The sequence below is a fragment of the Nicotiana tomentosiformis genome, chromosome 11 (assembly GCF_000390325.3).
Source record: "Nicotiana tomentosiformis chromosome 11, ASM39032v3, whole genome shotgun sequence".
In the NCBI taxonomy this organism is placed as follows: Eukaryota; Viridiplantae; Streptophyta; class Magnoliopsida; order Solanales; family Solanaceae; genus Nicotiana; species Nicotiana tomentosiformis.
The window spans coordinates 27,721,557-27,740,541 of NC_090822.1; the positions used below are offsets into that span (position 1 = coordinate 27,721,557).

Sequence of the window (18,985 nt, forward strand, 5' to 3'; positions counted from 1 at the left end):
AAACATTTCTCTTTCTTTTTCCTTCTTTTTTTCTCTCTCTTCCCCTAACTTGTTACTTCCCCAAATATTAAGATAAACTCTCTCTTTTCTTTTTTCCTCCTAACTTGCCTTTATAACAAAATTCTGGAAACACTATACTATTTCATATAAATGCACACATTTATTCTATATACATATGACATCTCCATCACCTTCTTCTTCTTCTCAACTTTCTTCCTCTTCATTGTTAGTAATCTTACCAAAAAAAAATTCCCATTTGAGACAAATGTCAACTTCCTCATAATATTATACATATATCTTGCGTGATTTAAATAATTAGTTAGCTGAAAAACATCATAAAGTACGAATAAGCATGTTAGAAAGGTCTGTAGAAAAAATATCTTAACAAATATAGATGTTATAAGGAAAAAAAATACAAAATAAGAAAAAAGTAAATTTGAAAAAATAGAATAGAAAAGCAAATTCAAATAAATAAATAAATAAATAAAAACATCGCATATATACATATTATTTTATGATAGCATTGATATCGAGGAATAGCCCTCTCAATCAAAGCTAATAAAAATTATGTGAAGTCTTCTCACCTTTCATTTAATATTTAAACGTTCTTCATAGATAAATGTTAATACTACGATAGTCTTACCTCTTGAACTTTACCTCTTGTAATCTTTCCATCTATGTTGCTATTCGCCCTATAAAAATCATACACTATAGAAGAAGAAACATAAGGAAGAGATCCTAGAAGACATTACATATTAACCTAAAAGGCATCGTTCCAACAGTTTGTTTAGACTTGGCGATGGTCCACGTGGCAGTATAGTTTTGATCAACTTGTTGTTCTTGGCAGAATGTGCTATTTTATATATGGAGATAAGTTTACCACTTTGATAGTTTTCTTTGCTGGGAAAATTACGACTTCCAATACATATAAGATATGGAAGCGCAATGGTAATCCTCGAGCAAATATATCTTTGGCCAGTTACGATGGCGTGAAAATTCAGCCTCTCTGGCTGATTCTTTGAATCATAGGTTTTCTAAAGAGGTAATAATAGACGTTGTCGTGACGGAAAAAAGAAAAAAAAATAGGATGAGAGAATCTGGCGTCTGAAATGTTTGTTGTTTCTTTTCCGTAACCATTGCGTTCTTTCAATAAGGGTACGTAGGATCTGTAAGGTTTTGTATGATGAGATAAATAAAAATAGTAAGAGAAAGAAATAAAAATAAAAAGATAAATATAATTTCTAGTTTGTAAGAGATGTCACGTCACCTATGTTAGGCCGTGCATTATATTAATATATAAATTATTGAAGGAGCCTTTCTATTTCTATTTGTACCAATTGAGTAGGTTTGCCTAAGATCTAGCCAAAAAAGGACTTACGTGTCGTTTGCATAATAGATTGCAAATGATAATTGTCGGTTAATGGATTATAAAGATGGGAATAAAGGGGAAAGTTTTTCTGGTTTCGTAAAGTTTTTGATGATGAATTCTTGATCAACTATTTGTACACATATGATCCCAAATTTCATGCTAGCTAATTGATTTTTAAGATCATTTATTCCACAATGACTTGATGAGAGATCTAATCATGGCAGAATCCTTAACTTTTTAATTTGCATGCTCAAACTAGGTAATTAAATACTTAACATATAATTAGAACCTTATTTATAGTAATTCAGATAATTGGACACTTAATATATAAGAAAATAAAGATAACACAGACAAATAAAGATCCGAGGCAAAGTAAACTTGGCCAGTTTGAGGAATCTTAGTAATCTATTTGGTTGGTTACTTGAACTTTCACCGGTGGGATCTGATTGTAATCTCCTCACTTTTTCCCCTTCTCTAAACAACAAAAGAAACGGACAAGAAAACTTTGTCCCTTCAAATATTCGAGTGATTCCATCTTAAGGGTGGCATTACTCCGACATATTCGGTGCACACCCCTATTATCCCTAGTTGATTTTACATCTATCTATGAAAGAAATTGAGGAACAAAAGAACATTTAATTATTGCAACTCAGTGAGTTTCTCTGAATCAAAACATCAGTGTTTGTTATTACATAATTTTGAGACCTTTAGTCTGACTTAGTGTATACAGTCAAAATCGAGTTTGCCCTTCGTATGATTAATCGAGATTGGAACATGATAGACCAAGGTTCGGCCTCGTGTAGAATCGAGCCATAATGCGAAGTTGGGTTTCCGAGCTCGTGATCCAGAGACCGATCTAGATCGTGATTGACCAAGATCGAGATCGAGCAAGATCGAGACCAGTCACGATCAAGATCGAGCAAGTTATAGACCGATCAAGATCGAGAAAGGCCAAAATTGAGGAAAGCTTATCGAGCCAAAAAATAGAAAACCGGAATATTCGCAATTGGGCGAGAATCTCGGCGGAAATCCCGGCGCATATCAAGGAGAGGCCAATTAATTAATCTATCATGGATTCCTTACTGTATTTAGAAATCATATTAAGAATAGGATTTCCCTACTATATAGGGGGGGGGTGGTCTGATTATTTGTAAGAGGGGGGAGTCTGATTATTTGTAAGAGGGGCATTGAGATTAAGATTCATATAATACAACGCAATATACTGCCTTTCTTCTGTTTTTCGATATTCAGTCATTTTGTTCATGTATCAGTCTACTCTCCATTCAGTTTCAGAGTGATCAAACTTGAGGGCCTAGGCTAATTAACCCATTTGGTTTGCATTCGTTTCTGTAACAGCTAATTTCGATATTCATTTATATATTTTCTCAATTTGTATCAAGTTATACTACGTATCCTTAGAACCGCGTATAAATTCAATTATTATCCGTTTTTTCGGGTAAACACTTAGATAAATACTATCCTTAGTTTTTCGATCCTGTACCTTCATACACTGCAGTGTACCTTACATGTGCAGTGTACCTTCGTACACTGCACATGTACGTACATAATCTTGAATCTTGAAAGTCTAGTATCTTTTTCAATCAACTGGCATTAGCCCTAGCAATGCCCAATCCCGTACTTTCTGTTGGCCAACAACAAGCCAAAGTTCTCTAGACTTCTTCACTACTCGTGTAGGCTTAACGGAGTTAACTGTGCATATAAATAAGCACAGTTGGCTTTCGATGTGAGCTGACTTTTTCACGCAAATTACATTGATGTGTTCAACTTTGTGAAAACTCAATAAAAACACAAGCCATTTTTAGGATAAATATACAAGCCATTGCAATAGCTATGTTCAGATTAGCAGCTTAACTTCTTGAAGATAAAATAGGTAGGAAGTTCACAACATATGTACACTTCAGATTGCATCTACTCTATGACAATTTCTGATAAACCTCCTCCAAAACTTGCTCCAAGGTGATTGTTCTTGGCACAACATTCTTTTCTGAAGCTGTCACAGCATCCACCAATGTGTCTCTTCTCCAACAGCGAACAAACCTTACGACCACTGCAGTCTAGATGATGATGATGGTTGTCCCGTAAGATATTGATGGTTGATCGAACGGTTGGACCACATTCTGCAGCATGCTTCCTGCAGCCAGAGCGGACATCGTGGCATGGTTTGTATTTGCAGCATCTTCTAACCAGCTTGGCTAGTTCTTCATCAGTTGGAATACTTTTAGAGTGAGATCCACAGTGATTTACCTGATCTTTTGGTTCATGTTCGCAGCTGCTGGGGATGACCGTGCTCTGTTTTGTGCTGTCACAATGAGCAGTTTCTTGAATTTCACTTCTTGATACGTCGTCAATGCCATGGACTTGAACTGAAAAACAACAATCGTCTGTTGCACAACTGTCATACGCCTTTTCTGGATGCGAGTGATTGTGCTCCTTGTCCGAACAGCCTTGACCGACAGCATGAGGTGATTTTATACCTTCTCCAGCAACATCCAAGCTTTTCTGCTCCAAGTTGCTCTCCTTGTGGAGTGGACTATCATGTGAATGACAACCATGGATGCTTAGAGAGTCCAGACTCTTATTATTTCCGCATGTCATTGATCCTGAAAATCTCAGCCCTAATTAACAAGTAGTTTTTTTTAATTGTTAACGACATACAACAATCAGCTAAACTTCAATCTCAAACTAGTTGGTGAGTAGCATTATTCATCATCTTTTAGAGATTTACAATGCATATGTTATCTTCTTTTCCAGTTTGATCAAATATTTATTGTAGGAGTGAAGGTGGAGTAGCAATTCGGAACATATGGTTTGGTAGTGTCTACCTGAAATTGCAGTTTGGCATGTTTGATTGATGCTGTCACAATGAGCAGCTTCCTGGATTCCAGTTTCTGATACATCAGTTTTATTGCCTTGAACAGAATAACAACATTCTTGTAAGGCACAACTGTCATGTGCCTTGTCTAAATTTAGATGATCATGTTCCTCGTCAGAGCAACCATGACTAAGATCATGATTTGATTCCCTATCTTTTCGGGCTAAATCCAAGCTTTCCTTCTCCAAAAGCTTTTCCTCACAGAGTGGATTAGTAAGTGAATGAAAACTGTTCTCGTTTGCAGAGTCTAGGCACTTCTTATTTCCGCATAACCTTGAACCTGAAAATCTCAAACCTACTCAGCAAATGATTCTCATAGTCTCTCCATACACTTCAAGCAAAACTTTATTTGTTTCATGTCATGAATAAAAAATTGGCTGCTCTCCTCTAATGCAGTATGAAGAAGGGTCTGTGACAGCCTATATTCTCAGAGTTGTATATGATCTAAGAATTTTGTCACGATGCTAGAGATTTGCAATTCATAGATTTCAGGTTTAACTAACCATTATATCCTCCGACAGAAGGCCAAACAATACTTTGGATCCTATAGTTTGGGGGGGGGGGGGGAGGGGGGTATTAACAAGAAGAGGAATCTGGCCGTACCTGAATTAGCAGTTTTGCATGCTGGACCAGACATCTTTGAAGAGCATGATTCAGAGTTGGTATGTGAATAACAAGAATTCTTGCTATTGGTGTCCGAGCACTTCATATTTCCACATGTCCTGGAGCTTGAAGTTGCAGATTGGCTTTGTGGAGCACACAACTTAGACGTGCATATTTGATGATCGGGATGTGAAGGATGGCTACTATTGTCTTTCGAGTCTGAACACTTGCTATCTCCACATGATTTAGACCCAGAAACTGCAGATTGACATCCTGGAGCAGACTTCTTGGTAGAGCACGTTTGAGGAATTTTGTCATATTGGCAACATTTTTTGTCACTGAAGTTGGAGCACTTGGTACTTCCACATGATTTGGAGCTTGAAGTGGCAGAATGACATTGTGGAGCAGACATCTTGGAAGAACATACTAGAGAACTTGTTAAAGAATGACAACTACTCTTGTAAATGGACTCCGAGCAATTGTTATTTCCACATGACTTTGATTCTGAAACTGCAGATTGGCATGCTTTAGCAGCCATCTTCGACGAGCAGCATTGAGGACGGGGATGAGAATGAAAACCACTATTTTCAACGGAGTCTGGGCACTGATTATTTCCACATGACTTTGATTCTGAAACTGCAGATTGGCATGCTTTAGAAGCCATCTTCAACGAGCAGCATTGAGGACGGGGATGAGAATGAAAACCACTATTTTCAACGGAGTCTGGGCACTGATTATTTCCACATGACTTTGATTCTGAAACTGCAGATTGGCATGCTTTAGAAGCCATCTTAGACGAGCAGCATTGAGGGCGGGGATGAGAATGAAAACCACTATTTTCAACGGAGTCTGGGCACTGATTATTTCCACATGACTTTGATTCTGAAACTGCAGATTGGCATGCTTTAGAAGCCATCTTCGACGAGCAGCATTGAGGACGGGGATGAGAATGAAAACCACTATTTTCAACGGAGTCTGGGCACTGATTATTTCCACATGACTTTGATCCCGAGGAGACAGGTTGACATCTTGGAACACACACCTCGGACGAGCATGATTGACTCGTACATTTCTTTTGTGACTCAATATCAGAGCAACACAGCTGCGGAGCATTTTCCGACTTGCAACAAGAAGCTTTGTCTTTGTGGTTGGGAGCATGCGAAGGAGTAGCAGATCTACAACATTTTTTCCCATGTCTGTGTGTGCCTACTCGTAGAAGTAGCATGCTGTTCAAGATCACTAGCAAGCATGTCCCAGTATCCGCGAGGACAGCAGCCCAAACCAATGGATAACCTGCTATTGCCAATGCAACTATGGCGGCCTTTGTAACGACTGATATAATCATATTCTCAACAATCTTCCTTCGAACTCTTCTAGCAAGACGTGCAGCTTTTGGTATTCTTCCGATGTCATTTGTCATTAGTATAACATGGCCTGTTTCTTTCGCGAGAGCTGACCCAGAGATGCCCATTGAGATGCCAATGTCAGCTGTTGCTAATGCAGGAGCATCATTAAGGCCGTCGCCTATCATCGCTGTTGGAGCTTCCTTCTGAAAACCCTTGATGATTGTTGCCTTGTCCTCTGGTAAGAGTTCCGCTTGAAATTCATCCATAGCTCCACCTAACTGCGTAATTGTTTCGATTTACAATCAGAGGTGGATCTATGATTTTGAATTTATGGGTTCTGGATTCTAAAAAATACGGCTTACTGCGTTCTGGATAAATTACTTAAATACATATCGAGCGAATTTTTTAACACAAATACAGTGTTTGAGACCCGTAAGCACAACACTAGTTCCGCCCCCTGCTTACAATACAAGAATAGATACTTGAAATTCAGATTCAGCTTCAGATTATCATGCTAATCTTGACTCTCTATGCTAAACATAGCATGTCACATACGTCTGATGTAGGTTTCATATGTGAAGAATTGTACGTCGTAAATCAGAAAATTGTCCAAATATTGGAGAACAATAAAGCATATCTTATATTAGTTGTGATGATAACTTGGTTTATCCAGATCAACATTTACCTTCATCTTCACATCACATTGTCTTAAGTGTATTATACCCCATTCTGACCCTTGTAAAGATAAAGCGGTTACTTGGTAATACGCTTCGCTAAATTTAGATGAAATGTTTAACCAATGTTGATGATAGAAGAGGGAAACAATAAGAGTTCAGTGAAAATTCTTAAGACTAAACAATAATCCAAAGGGTTTTATAATCATTTCAGCGTATTGCAAAATTTTTAATATACCTGATCCTGCACATGGTTGGCAGCTGCATAACAATCACCAGTAAGCATCGCGGTTTTGATACCCATCTGCTTCAGCTCTCTCATTGCTTCTTTTACACCAATTCGACAAACATCGGAAAGACTGAAAATTCCAGCGGGAGATGATCCCAAAAATATGTATCCAACAGACTTTCCTTGGAAACTATCACCCTCTATTTCTGGTACTGAAATTCAAACATCCACCACATTAGTGCTAAACAGGTCAAGGAAATTCTAACAGCAAAATTAACTGGAGAAATCATATACTTATAATTATAACTCTGGTGTTTTATCTCTACTATGAGCATAAGAAATGATTCAACCGTTTACCTGTAGTACATCCAGCTCTTGAAGAAATTTTCCTATTCCCGACATAGATTTCCATTCCATCAATTCTTCCAAATATCCCTTCACCAGGAAAGTTTTGAAACTGCTCAACTCTATCAGGCTTTGGCTCAACGGAATTTGATTGTGCATAGTCAACCAGAGCGGCTGCCATCGGATGACCTGACTTGCTCTCAATACTTGAAACCCTGAAAATATTCACTAGACAATTCAGTATTTACTCTGAACGAATGTTTTAGACCACCGAACAAGGCTTCTATTCAGTGTGCCGTGTGCTTTTGTATTGCAGCATCAAGAATATTTAAAAAATTCTAGATTATGATACATCGATTATGTGTCCTCAATGTATAAGATCCAAATATATAAGTTCCTGAATATCAGACGCCAGACATTTTGTATATACTATGTTATTTTGGATCTATTGTGAACCATCAGAGCCATTTCTGACACTTCAATATGAGAATGTGGTACTCGCAAGTTCATCTTTTATGAATATATGCTACAAATCACTCATGTTATATCACTATTAATGTGCTGTGAATATCATTAGTTAAAATTTTGAATTCTCTTTGGCTACAAAAAGATTGTGTATGAGTGGTAGCCTTTACCAGTAAAGCAGTGTATTGAGACCAAGACCATCAACCAGAGACTTGAACTCGGTCACCATAAATTCTCCTCTAGTTATAGTCCCTGTTTTGTCAAAAGCCATGATTTTGATTTTAGCAAGAGTCTCAAGGTACTCTGCTCCTTTAAACAGAAGACCGGACGTTGCTGCTTTAGAAAGTGCACAACACATGGCAACTGGTGTAGATAGCACAAGTGCACACGGACATGCACTCACCAACGTGACCAAAGCCAAGCGATACCACTCATTTCGATTGTGAACTCTTAATGCAGTAGGAACTATTGCCAAAGAAGCTGATATAGCCACAATTGCTGCAAAACATCACCAGTCGAAATCAGACATACACAAAGAGCAGGAAAAGTATTAGAAATAAAAAGTTTTAAGCGAAAGAGCAATATAGTAGTGCGACGCCCATGACTGCAGGCAGGCTGATGAGGGCAGGTCAAGTGAAAGGACTGATAGACTTCTATGCTGGCAAGCTTCCGAAGAAGGGGTTGTTCGTATGACACCTTAGGGAAATCTCATATCGAAAAGGGAGAGGATAGTGACGTGATTCATAAGACAGAGAACAAGTTCACATGGTACGTGCATTTGTTGACTCGATGTGGCACAACATAAGATTCACTAACCTGGTGTATAATATTTAGCACACTTGTCAATGTATCTTTGGGTTTTTGATTTCTTGTTCTGAGCATCTTCGACAAGCTGCGCCATCCTAGCCACCGCACAATCTTCAGCCAAAGCCGTAGTCTTAACACTGATATAGCCTGAAGAATTGAGCAAATAACATTAACAAACAATACTTGAAGTTTCAGCACTAAATAAATGAAGCATGAAGGAATACTACACTACCATTTAGATTTGTAGTGCCAGCCCAGACCGTTGAATCTATTTGCTTAGAAACTGGAAACGACTCGCCTGTCAGTGTTTTCTCGTCCACGTCACATTCCCCTTCCATTACAACTCCATCAATAGGTATAGTTTCACCAGCTTTAACAGCAAGAATGCTATTCAACTTGACTTCATCAACATTTACGACTTCTCCACTTTCAGCTAAAACTGCTGTTGGAGGGACTATATTGACCAGTGATGACATAGCAGCAGTAGCCTACATATCCATAAAGGTTTTCATTCATCAGAACGCTTTATTCATATACAAAATCAGTGAGAAAATAAAGACACAGAGTTATGTTACAAAGTTCAGTGTGCTACAAAGTTTGTAGTTAGGACCTAATATTTAGCATTGCTAAAAAGTAAGAAAAGATAAGCATAGGCTTATGCCATTTATGTCAAAGTGACTAAATTCCAATACCATATTTAATCGTTGTTTGCTCCAAATAGAGCTGTGAAGTAAATTAATTTTCAGAATGAAATTTAATCCACTCATAATCCACAAGAACTGCATCTTAGTACTTTCCATTGTATAATGTTATTGAGGTAAAAGAACAGAAGATAGCCTGAACTGTTTTCTGGTTTAAGTTAGAGACTTCTAAGAACAAATTCTTTTAAATTAAGGTGATGCCTATGATGGAGAGTGGTTAATGCGGCAGGTAGAGTGTAAGAACTAGTAGGTTTCTAGACTCGCAAACTTTGGAAAAAAGGGTGACAAAGGGAGAGGAAGGTGAAGTGCTATAATACATAGTACAAGTTCACATGGTAAGCACGCTATTAGGCTCGACGTGTCATTGCCCAAACAACAAATTTTAAAAGTCCATCGGGGCAAACCTCAGGGAGGATGCCCAACTCCTATGGGGTGTTTGTGATGCCGATAACGTAGGACGGGTTAAGTAGAATGACTGGCAGACTTTTAAGCTGACAAGCCTACTATGAATGGGTACATATGACACCCTAGACAAATACCATACCGAAAAGGGAGACAAGTTAAAGTATTATATAAGATAGGGCATAAGTTTACATGGTAGTACAATGCTTTTGGGCTCGATTTGGCGTAATCCAAGCGACAAATTGGTAAGGTCAATTTGGCCAAAGTGGAAAATATGTACCATGGGCTTGATTTGTGACAATTACCAAATTAGATATTTCAGACTTTTGGAGTCCCAATAAATAAATAAAAAAGCACAACATTACTGTCATCCTAGAAAAATATACTGTCATATATATATATATATATATATATATATATATATATATATATATACTTTCCATTTCTTGTGTAAGGAAATTAAACAGGGACGAAAATTCACAAACCTTGTGACTTGCCCTTGACTCTAGCCATTCTGCAATGGTGAATAAGAAGACAATAGTACCAGCTTCCCAATAATCGTGTAAAACAATTGATCCCGTCACTGCACGTCAAACCCAGTTATAAGCACCATTACAAACCATTTCTAGCTTTAACATACACTAAGTTCCATTAAAATTTTATACTACCCCTAATCCATATAATCCCTTTTGTTAAGATTTTTGCGCACCGCTTAAAAAAGATATTTAATAGCCTTAGTCACAAATATACTACCCTTTTTCTCTCCTTAATCGTCTAATTTGATTAAGACTCTGCTAAGTAAATATAAATATAAATTTGAAAAGAGAAAAAGTAATAGATAATTTCTTGTGTTTTTAGTGTATTAGTGGAAAATAATTTCGCCACATGGATCAATTAGATTACCATACGTGTCAGCAAAGTAATTGAAGAATGATGTGTAAAACATATTCGGAAGCAAATATATGTTAGTATCATAACTGTTAATACCGAAACTGACTATGAAGGAAAAAACACGGGCATGTTACGGAAGATCATTCATAATTACGAATAAGGAAATAATCATTTAATATCGGATTATACAGAATTTTTCATTATTACACTATCGATTACGTATCAATTATGTAACGTATAATAAATGCGTTAAATGACAGTAAATGGCACAAGTTGGACAAGGCAATTAGTTACAGATAGAAATACTATTTAAACTCTTATTCCTTACATTGTATCCCATCTAAAACTACTCAATTATTCTACCAAGCACATTGTTGAATTTCAATATTCTATTTCGGGCGATTCAATATTTAGCTTAAACGAAAAAAGTGTTACAACATCAATTAGATTTCTCTTTTCTTTTATTTCTCAATTATTTTATTCAATTATTTTTTTTAATATTGTTTATATTTAAAAAGTGAGTTAAATCGATTATTAGTGCCTCAAAACATAAAATTAATTGCTTTGATCAAAAAAAAAATATTTGGGTCAAACATTTACATCGTCAAATATTTTGAAACAAAATCAATTTTGCCAAAACAACTACTACTACTAATATTTTGGACTGAATGGAGTATTCTTACCTTCATTCATTTTACCCTTTCCAATCACTCATCTTTTTCTTTTCTACAGCTTTATTAGCCAAATTTTCAAACACAAAGATAGAAATAAAGTCATAGTGACCTTTTCTTCTCAAGGAATCATATCTTGCTACTTTTTAAAAGATAAATCTATAAAGTCACCTTTGTGCTTTTCACCATTTCCATATATATTTAGTTGAACTGCATTACTTAAGCTACATCAACTGAACTGCTAACTGCTAATTAGCTCTTTTATTGTTTATATGAAGGCTTAAAATTGAAGTTTATGAACAAAATTTTTCTGCACCAAATGGTGTTCCTAGTGGTAGCTGAAGTGGGCGTAGAACTATGAGGTATGATGTTGAAATAATAGAGACAAGCTTAACCCTTGGTTGACACCACCGTCGTAAAAAAGGAATTTAAATCTTCTTTTATTTTCTATTGCTTTTACCTCATTAGAAAAATGAAGTACATTTTACTAAATAGAGAATGTGACTCGAAGAAATTTTATGGCTCATTTTCTAATAAGTTTTTTTTTTTTCAAAAAAAAAAAAACAAAAAGGATTTTGGGAAACTTTGCTGCCTGGTAATAGAAGTTTCTTTTACTTTTATTGCCTATTCAAGTGTTTATTCCCAATAACTGGAATTATTTAAATGCCAAAACTTATATCCCTAAGAATTCTTGCAAAATCTTTTGGTTTCTCAATTAATACTTTTTATTCAAATGAAAACATCAGTTAGAACTAGAGCATCTGTTGTATCTGTAGATTCTACTGCCAATAAACATCTCAGTAATTTAGAGGTAGTTTAGATGTATTTTTCATGATATTGATGATACAGTAGAGATATATGGGATCAATGTTATTTATGAGATACAAAATGGGGTCACATGATGCTATAATAAAATATACATAATGTCACATGGAGCTTTTAAAGTTATATTTTTTCTCTTTTAAAAAAAAATAATTGCAGTAACATCTCAGAGTATTTCTAGTAAATGCCTTCCGTAGTAACCGTATGTCGTTGGATTAGCAAAATATCAAACTTAGTCTGCTTGTTAGTTCGAGTAATTTAAAAATAATATTTGATATAAATTCTAAAAATTTTGAAAAGAAACTAAGACAGCATCAAATGATAATCAAGGAACTAGGATGGATATTTTTTTATGCAAGATGCAAAATTAACTGTGAGATTTTAATCGTTCAAATAATATTTTAATTTATTATCAATTCAATTTAATCAAGTTTATAAATTATTGTTCTTTTGTTTATGTCAGCATATCAAACTTGATATAAAAAGTTCCATGATATTTTAGATTAACTAAATGTGATAATGTAAAAATTAGTTACGTTACTAATTATAAACTCAATTTTAAACCTTGCCGTGACTGATATCACTACTTAATACTATGACAAGAAAATCTGATACCAGTCAAAGTCACCTTCTTTAAAAGGGCCAAGAAAAGTCATTTTCTTTGCAATTATTTGAGGAAAAAAAGAGTGAAACGTTACACATTAATTATGTGGGCTCCGTTCTTGGTGCTTTACACCTGGGAAACCATTTCTGAAATATTGCGAGTTACATAAGCAATTTTGTAGTTTCCTTACTAGACAAAATCTTGTGTGGGTTTGAAATTCTTTTTCCTATCACATCTAATCTTACCTGACAATTTAAGAAATAATAAAAGAATTTTTAAACATTTGGTATTAAATACTCCAGTACTTGACATAAAGTTTAGAACAAAAAAACAAATTTTGAAATTTATAGTGTTAAAAGCTTAAAGCTTTGTGGTCCAGTATTTAATCTTTTGAAGGACCTAAATAGAGCGATTTTAATACGGAATATACTCCACTGATTTGAAATTAAGGCATGTTAGCTGATATTCTAAGGTTTTTATAATATTCGGCAAATTTTCTACACCGTGGATATCAACAAACACAAAAGATAGTTTTTATTTTTATTTGGTATTCGGTATTCACTTTGGGATCCAATTAATTGGGGTTCACGCCTAAAACTCCTATTTTAGGTGATGAAGCACTCCATAACTAGGGCTCAACAGATAACGATAGAGGAGCAACAACAACGAAAGTTAAAGATAAAGGAGAAAATAAGGAAAAAGAATAAGAGAATGAGGAAGAGAGAAAAGAAAATAAGGAAAAAGAATAAGAGAATAAGAAAGAAAAGAGAAATGAAAATTTAAAATAATTTGAATGGGCGTGGGTCTCCAAAACCCGATGTCGTAGGTTCAAATTCTTTTTAAAATTTTGAAAGTTTTAATGTTTACCCACAACTTTTGGTACTTTTAATATCCCCAACCCTCTTCAATCACCCTTCTTTTGTTAACCAAAGAATATATCTCAAATTCTTACACAAGACTTAAAAGTCTTTTTTAACTCATTCTTCCTACCTACTATTCCATTGTAACCTTTGATGGTGTTTAGTCTTTGAGCTAAAGGGTCGTTTGGTACGCAGTATAAGGTGAGATAAGGTGTGGGATTAAATTTATACTTTGTTTGGTTGGCAGGATAAATTTATACCGTCAACTAAACATGATATAAATTTAATCTCAGACTTAATACTGGATATCCCATCTTATCTCACTTTATCCCATCAAACTGGGGATTATTTTATACCATCTCCCAGATGGGATAATCTCGGGATAATTTAGTCCACGTACCAAACGAACCCAAAGGTACAACACTACGAGTCTTTAACTAGTAGTTAAATATATATATACTAGCCTTTGTAATGAGCTGATTAATTTGTATAGTAATATATGTCATACTATAATCTGTTTTCCACTGTTTCTTATACACCTTACTTTTTTTCTCTTTCCATATTTGATATCATTTAAATAAAAGATAATCTGTGATAGAATCACTAATTCCATCTGAATCATTCTATTCCCATATGGAAAAAGAAGTTTATTTGTGTAGTTCTAGGTCACCTGAAATATTGTAACACAAAGTATATCAAGCATCCAATAATTGTTTTTCATGCTTTCATTATTAAAAGTCACTAGGGTGGTCCAATATTAGCATCTAACACCCAAGAATCATCCTTCTCACTCCAATCTTGTGGGTTAGTTAAAGGTGCATTAGTAAATACAACATTTAATTTCCCTATGGTGCATGCTTTTTAATGAAATGAAATAATGAATCACAAAGCATTATCAAGAATCAAGATTCAAGCACCACATTAGAAGTATCCAATTAGCTTAGACATTAAAGCAATAGCCAAATCTCAATCACAAAGCTAGAGTAGGACCACACATTAATTCTATAACCAAATCAACTTCAAATATTTTCATTGTAAAATATGTCTCAATTTATACCAAAAAGAATATTACGTATTTATATTTAAAAATAATATAACTTAAAAATATTATTTTAACCTTGTAACACATATGCCTAAGATTTATTTCAGACCACAAATTTTAAATTTTTTTATTTTTTTTAAAAACAATTTGTTCAATCAAATACCACATAAATTGAAACGGTAGGGAGTATCTTTTTTTTTGCTTTCCAAAAAGTTGAAAAGAAAGAAAAGGAAAAGCAAATTAAAGTACCTGCTATTAAAACAAGAATGTTGATGTCAAGAGTGAGATTTCGCACGGCAGCCACACCCCTAAAAATAATTGGAGGAATCCCAACTGCAACAGCTGCAAGTGCTAACCATTGGAAAGGTGCAAAAAAGTACTTCAAAAATGAGAATCCAAGCAATATTCCACTGCCAATTGCAAATGGACTTGGCCATTTCTTTTGGTAGTTTTTCTCTCCTTTCACTCTTATACTTGCTTCTAATCTTGCTTGATTCAATGCTTTAACTACATCCACAAAAGAAAGATGGTAACTACAATAATTATATGGACAACACAATTATATTGTTGCTGATTAAAAATAAACGATTTACGTTATGTATGCACAAACAATGTAAAGAATATAAATATATTATCAATGCAATTTAACTGATTATAATTACCAATTAAACTTACAGATAAGAGTTACCTTTTGTTAGCTAGGTCCAATTTATCTACCACTACTGTTAGGTGTGCAAGAAATGCAAAAAATGAAGTAGAAATGAGACTCTACTAAATAAAAAGGGAAAATCCCAAGAATGAAAAGAAGAAACGATCTTTTCTTGCTGATTTTTCACACTTGAAAACTGACCATCAGAAACAGAGATAAAAATAAAGTACAGTAATTCATAAAGAAGGAAAAAACAAAACAAGAAACTACAATTGCTTTGTCAATTCCTATCAACTACTCTTCAACACAAAGCGACATGAGTCGAAATATTTTCTCTAACAGTTCAACAGAAGCCTCCATCACTAAATTATCAACAACTAGAAACTTAGATTTCTTGCCACAATTATGTAATATGTGGGGACAAATCATATATCACTATTATTATAGTAATAATTACCAATTTCAAGCAGACCATCGAATCTCAGAATTTATTCAAAAACTTACTGTTAGAGAAAAAACATTTATAAACTATACTCCTATATTTTTCCCACTCACCTACTCTATCCCACTGGGGGCTGGGGCGGATATATACCGTGTGTAAGTCGGAGCTAGAATTTCTAAAATACTGGTACACCATTAAAGAAAAGAGAAAAAAAATTAAGTGAGAATTGATCTATATTCATTTGAGTAATAACTCAATATTCAACCAAATGCACGATTAATCCTTAGTGGAACATGGATGCAAACAGAAAATATTAGACTAATTCTAAAAAATAAAAACATAAAATACCTAGTTTGATGGATAAATTATGGGTTCACGTGCTCATAAACTACCCTATAAATCCGCTTCCGTGTGTAACTTATAGGTTCATCCAAACCCGATCACATGAATTTTTATGAGAGTCGTTTTAAAAGAGAATTTTATGCATGTTCTTGACCAGAACTTTCAAAAGAAAAATATTTCATGTTTTTTCCGTCTTGGTTACTCAATCTAATAAAACTAACATTAACCATCTTAAAGATTTTCCCAAGTTAATATATACACCTAACTCTAGCAAATGCCAACAAACAGAAAGAACAGTGCTTGAAACAACTACCATCAAATCTCACATGAATAAATAAAAAACGTTTCTGCTTCCTTTTGTCCCCCCTTCTTGTCTCTTATATTTCCTTTTGTTTGGTGATTTCTAAAAAGAAAATCACTTTATTTAATACTTAAACTTACAAAGAAGCAAGATTATGTCAGTGGAGAAAAGATGAAGAATGGTACTCCTTTCGTTTCGTTTTATATGAAACTGTTAATAAGCTGAGAGCTTAAGAAAAAAGAAACTTACAACATTTTTGACTATAAAATAATGTCAAGTTTAAAGTTTGCTTCTACATATATAAATGTACTATTCTTTTCACAACATACTCAAAAGAAATTAGTAGTATCTCGTAAATAATAGAAAATAGAACTGAGGGAGTAATAAAGGTTTGTAACTATCTTTCTTACCAATTTGTTGCTGAGAAATGAGGAGAGAATCATGAATAACAATGACAGTCTTTGTTGTGACAATTACTGAAACCTCTTTAACCCCTTCAAGATTCTTGAGAATTTTTTCAACAAGAACAACTTCTGAAGTACAGCAAATTCCCAAAACATCAAAATAGCTCTTGCTCAGATTCTTTGTGTCATTCATTTTCTCACTTTCCACCATTCTCTTCTTTCTATTTTTCCTCTACACTCTACTCTAAGGAAGAGGAGAAGATAATAAATGAAAAAGGGACTTCTGGCTCTGAGATAAATTGGATATACTTTTGTTTTGGAAAGAGGTGATTAGTTTCTCTTATAAAAACATGCAGAGAATGAGTAGATTTCAAAGCTTTGAGGGGTTTAAATAAGAGTAGCAACCCAGAGTAGCAACCCCCCGCACTCGAGGGCGGTCCAACGGTGTTTGGGCCTAAAGCCAAACTTCAAATAGGGGCCCTAAGTTTTTCGGTATTAAAAAATTTATTTAGTAAAATTTTATTTAAAATTTATTTTTCTAATTTTTTTAGATGTAAATTATTAATAATTTATTTATAATCGATTTCTTGACTAGGATTATAAATAAATAAATAAAAAGATGATACATATTCTTACAAACAAAAGATATCAAAAAATAACAAATTCTAGATGCAAAGTAATAAGAAAAGTATGGAACAATTGAATCTGGTTTAACAAACAGTTATAGATAACTTGATATTACTTTTGTTGCTTCAATATTTTTGGTGCAGTGCCGGGAAATCTTGACAAAAAGGGGTTGCAATTGCTTTTTGCTATCTTACTTGACGAAATATTTTATGAGATAGTGGACTTGTAAAGAAAGACAAAATAATCAAAGTAATATGGGCCCCATGATAATAATGATAGTGTATAAAGGAGTCAAGAAACATATTCAAACCTAAAGTTTAGGGCTGAATCCCAAAAATAACTATTCATATTACCAAATTATCTCTTATTTCCTTTTTCATGAAAAATGTATTTTTTTTTATATATATTAGATATTTTTTTTAAAAATTATCATATACAGCTATTTAATATTAGAAAATTTTGGGCCCCATAGATATGGAACCTCAAGCGATTGCTTGAGTTGCCTTATCATCTGGCCGCCCCAGCCGCACTCACCACCCACCCCACCCCAAATGGAGAAGAAACTTTACCTTTTCTTCCTTTTCGTTTTCTCCAATTATTTTGCGCTTCAGTCTTTTTTTCTTCCCTTTTCACAAAATCATTAATTTAAGATACTTATCGTACATAAATTTACCGTTTAAATTTTTTTGTTTTTAAGTTATATACATCGTCAGTGTAATAGTTTTCACACCATCATGTTATCTTTGTCCGTTGTAACAAGTAACATATCTTATTTTCATGATTATGAATCCTACATTTTAAGAAGAGTAGCTTGACAATATAAAAGTGTATAACTTAAAGTCATTTTTCACACTATTTATACATTTATATTCGTTGTGATAGACTATTTATCTTATTTTGAAGTTAATAGTCCCTCCAGTTAGGGAATAAATCGTTAGTAGATTTGATTTTGTTTGTTTCATCTTTTCCTTCCCAAAAGCTATTAGTTAGGGGTGGTGCCAAGATGGTGGTACAAACAGTTCGGAATCGCTAAGAGGGAAAACAGCATTTTGGATTACACATGTAAAGCACCTAAAAAGAGAATTAGTTTAGATACTTTAAAGTAATTTATTGGTTACTTACCAAACGTAATCTCTTAGGAATATTACTAATTTTCCGGTACTAGCAAGTAAAATGAAAAAAGAAAAGCAAGGGTTTGATAGGAAAATAATTGATACCAATATAATAAGGTCCTAATTAATGCTAGCTAGAAATATTCTTAATTTTACATTTTTAATTATAATATAAGTAATATTTCTCGAAACAAGTAGATACTATTCCAAGTGGGGTATTGTCATTGCTTTAGGTAGGAAATGCACAAAACATGGAATAAATATGTACGATGCAGTATTTAGCAAATCCAAATTTAAGCTCACTTCAAGGAATATTCTTTGAGATTTTCTTGGCAAACTTTATTATGTGAGAAAATGTGGCACAAGCTTTAGAGAATTCAATAA

At 34.2% G+C, this 18,985-nt stretch overlaps 1 protein-coding gene and 1 long non-coding RNA gene across 4 annotated transcripts; one reads left to right on the top strand and one right to left on the bottom strand.

Moving 5' to 3' along the window:
- Positions 1-3,147: 3,147 nt before the first annotated feature.
- Positions 3,148-17,222, bottom strand: LOC104100461 (cadmium/zinc-transporting ATPase HMA3-like). Of its 3 annotated transcripts, none has more exons than XM_009607693.4 (11): positions 16,869-17,222; positions 14,974-15,231; positions 10,320-10,417; positions 8,964-9,219; positions 8,741-8,878; positions 8,095-8,422; positions 7,472-7,674; positions 7,124-7,326; positions 4,866-6,489; positions 4,213-4,542; positions 3,148-3,990 (listed from the first exon to the last, which is right to left on the bottom strand). In XM_009607693.4, the coding sequence occupies exons 1-11, from the start codon at positions 17,071-17,073 to the stop codon at positions 3,299-3,301; spliced, it is 4,335 nt and encodes a 1,444-aa protein (XP_009605988.2). In that variant the 5' UTR covers positions 17,074-17,222; the 3' UTR covers positions 3,148-3,298. The 3 variants fall into 3 exon arrangements, with proteins under 3 accessions (XP_009605988.2, XP_009605987.2, XP_033513075.2); XM_009607692.4 differs by having other exon boundaries at positions 3,148-4,005; XM_033657184.2 differs by lacking the exon at positions 16,869-17,222 and adding an exon at positions 15,929-16,025 and having other exon boundaries at positions 3,148-4,005.
- Positions 3,990-4,404, top strand: LOC138900778 (uncharacterized). Its single transcript, XR_011412047.1, has 2 exons — positions 3,990-4,079; positions 4,164-4,404. It is a non-coding gene; the product is annotated as an uncharacterized lncRNA (long non-coding RNA).
- Positions 17,223-18,985: the final 1,763 nt, after the last annotated feature.

Coding starts and splice junctions, on each gene's coding strand:
- LOC104100461 (XM_009607692.4), bottom strand. CDS start 17,073: ATGGTGGAAAGTGAGAAAATGAATGACACAAAGAATCTGAGCAAGAGC. Junction 10,418..14,973: donor CATTCTTGTTTTAATAGCAG/GTACTTTAATTT, acceptor TTTGACGTGCAG/TGACGGGATCAATTGTTTTA. Junction 9,220..10,319: donor AGTCAAGGGCAAGTCACAAG/GTTTGTGAATTT, acceptor ATGGATATGTAG/GCTACTGCTGCTATGTCATC.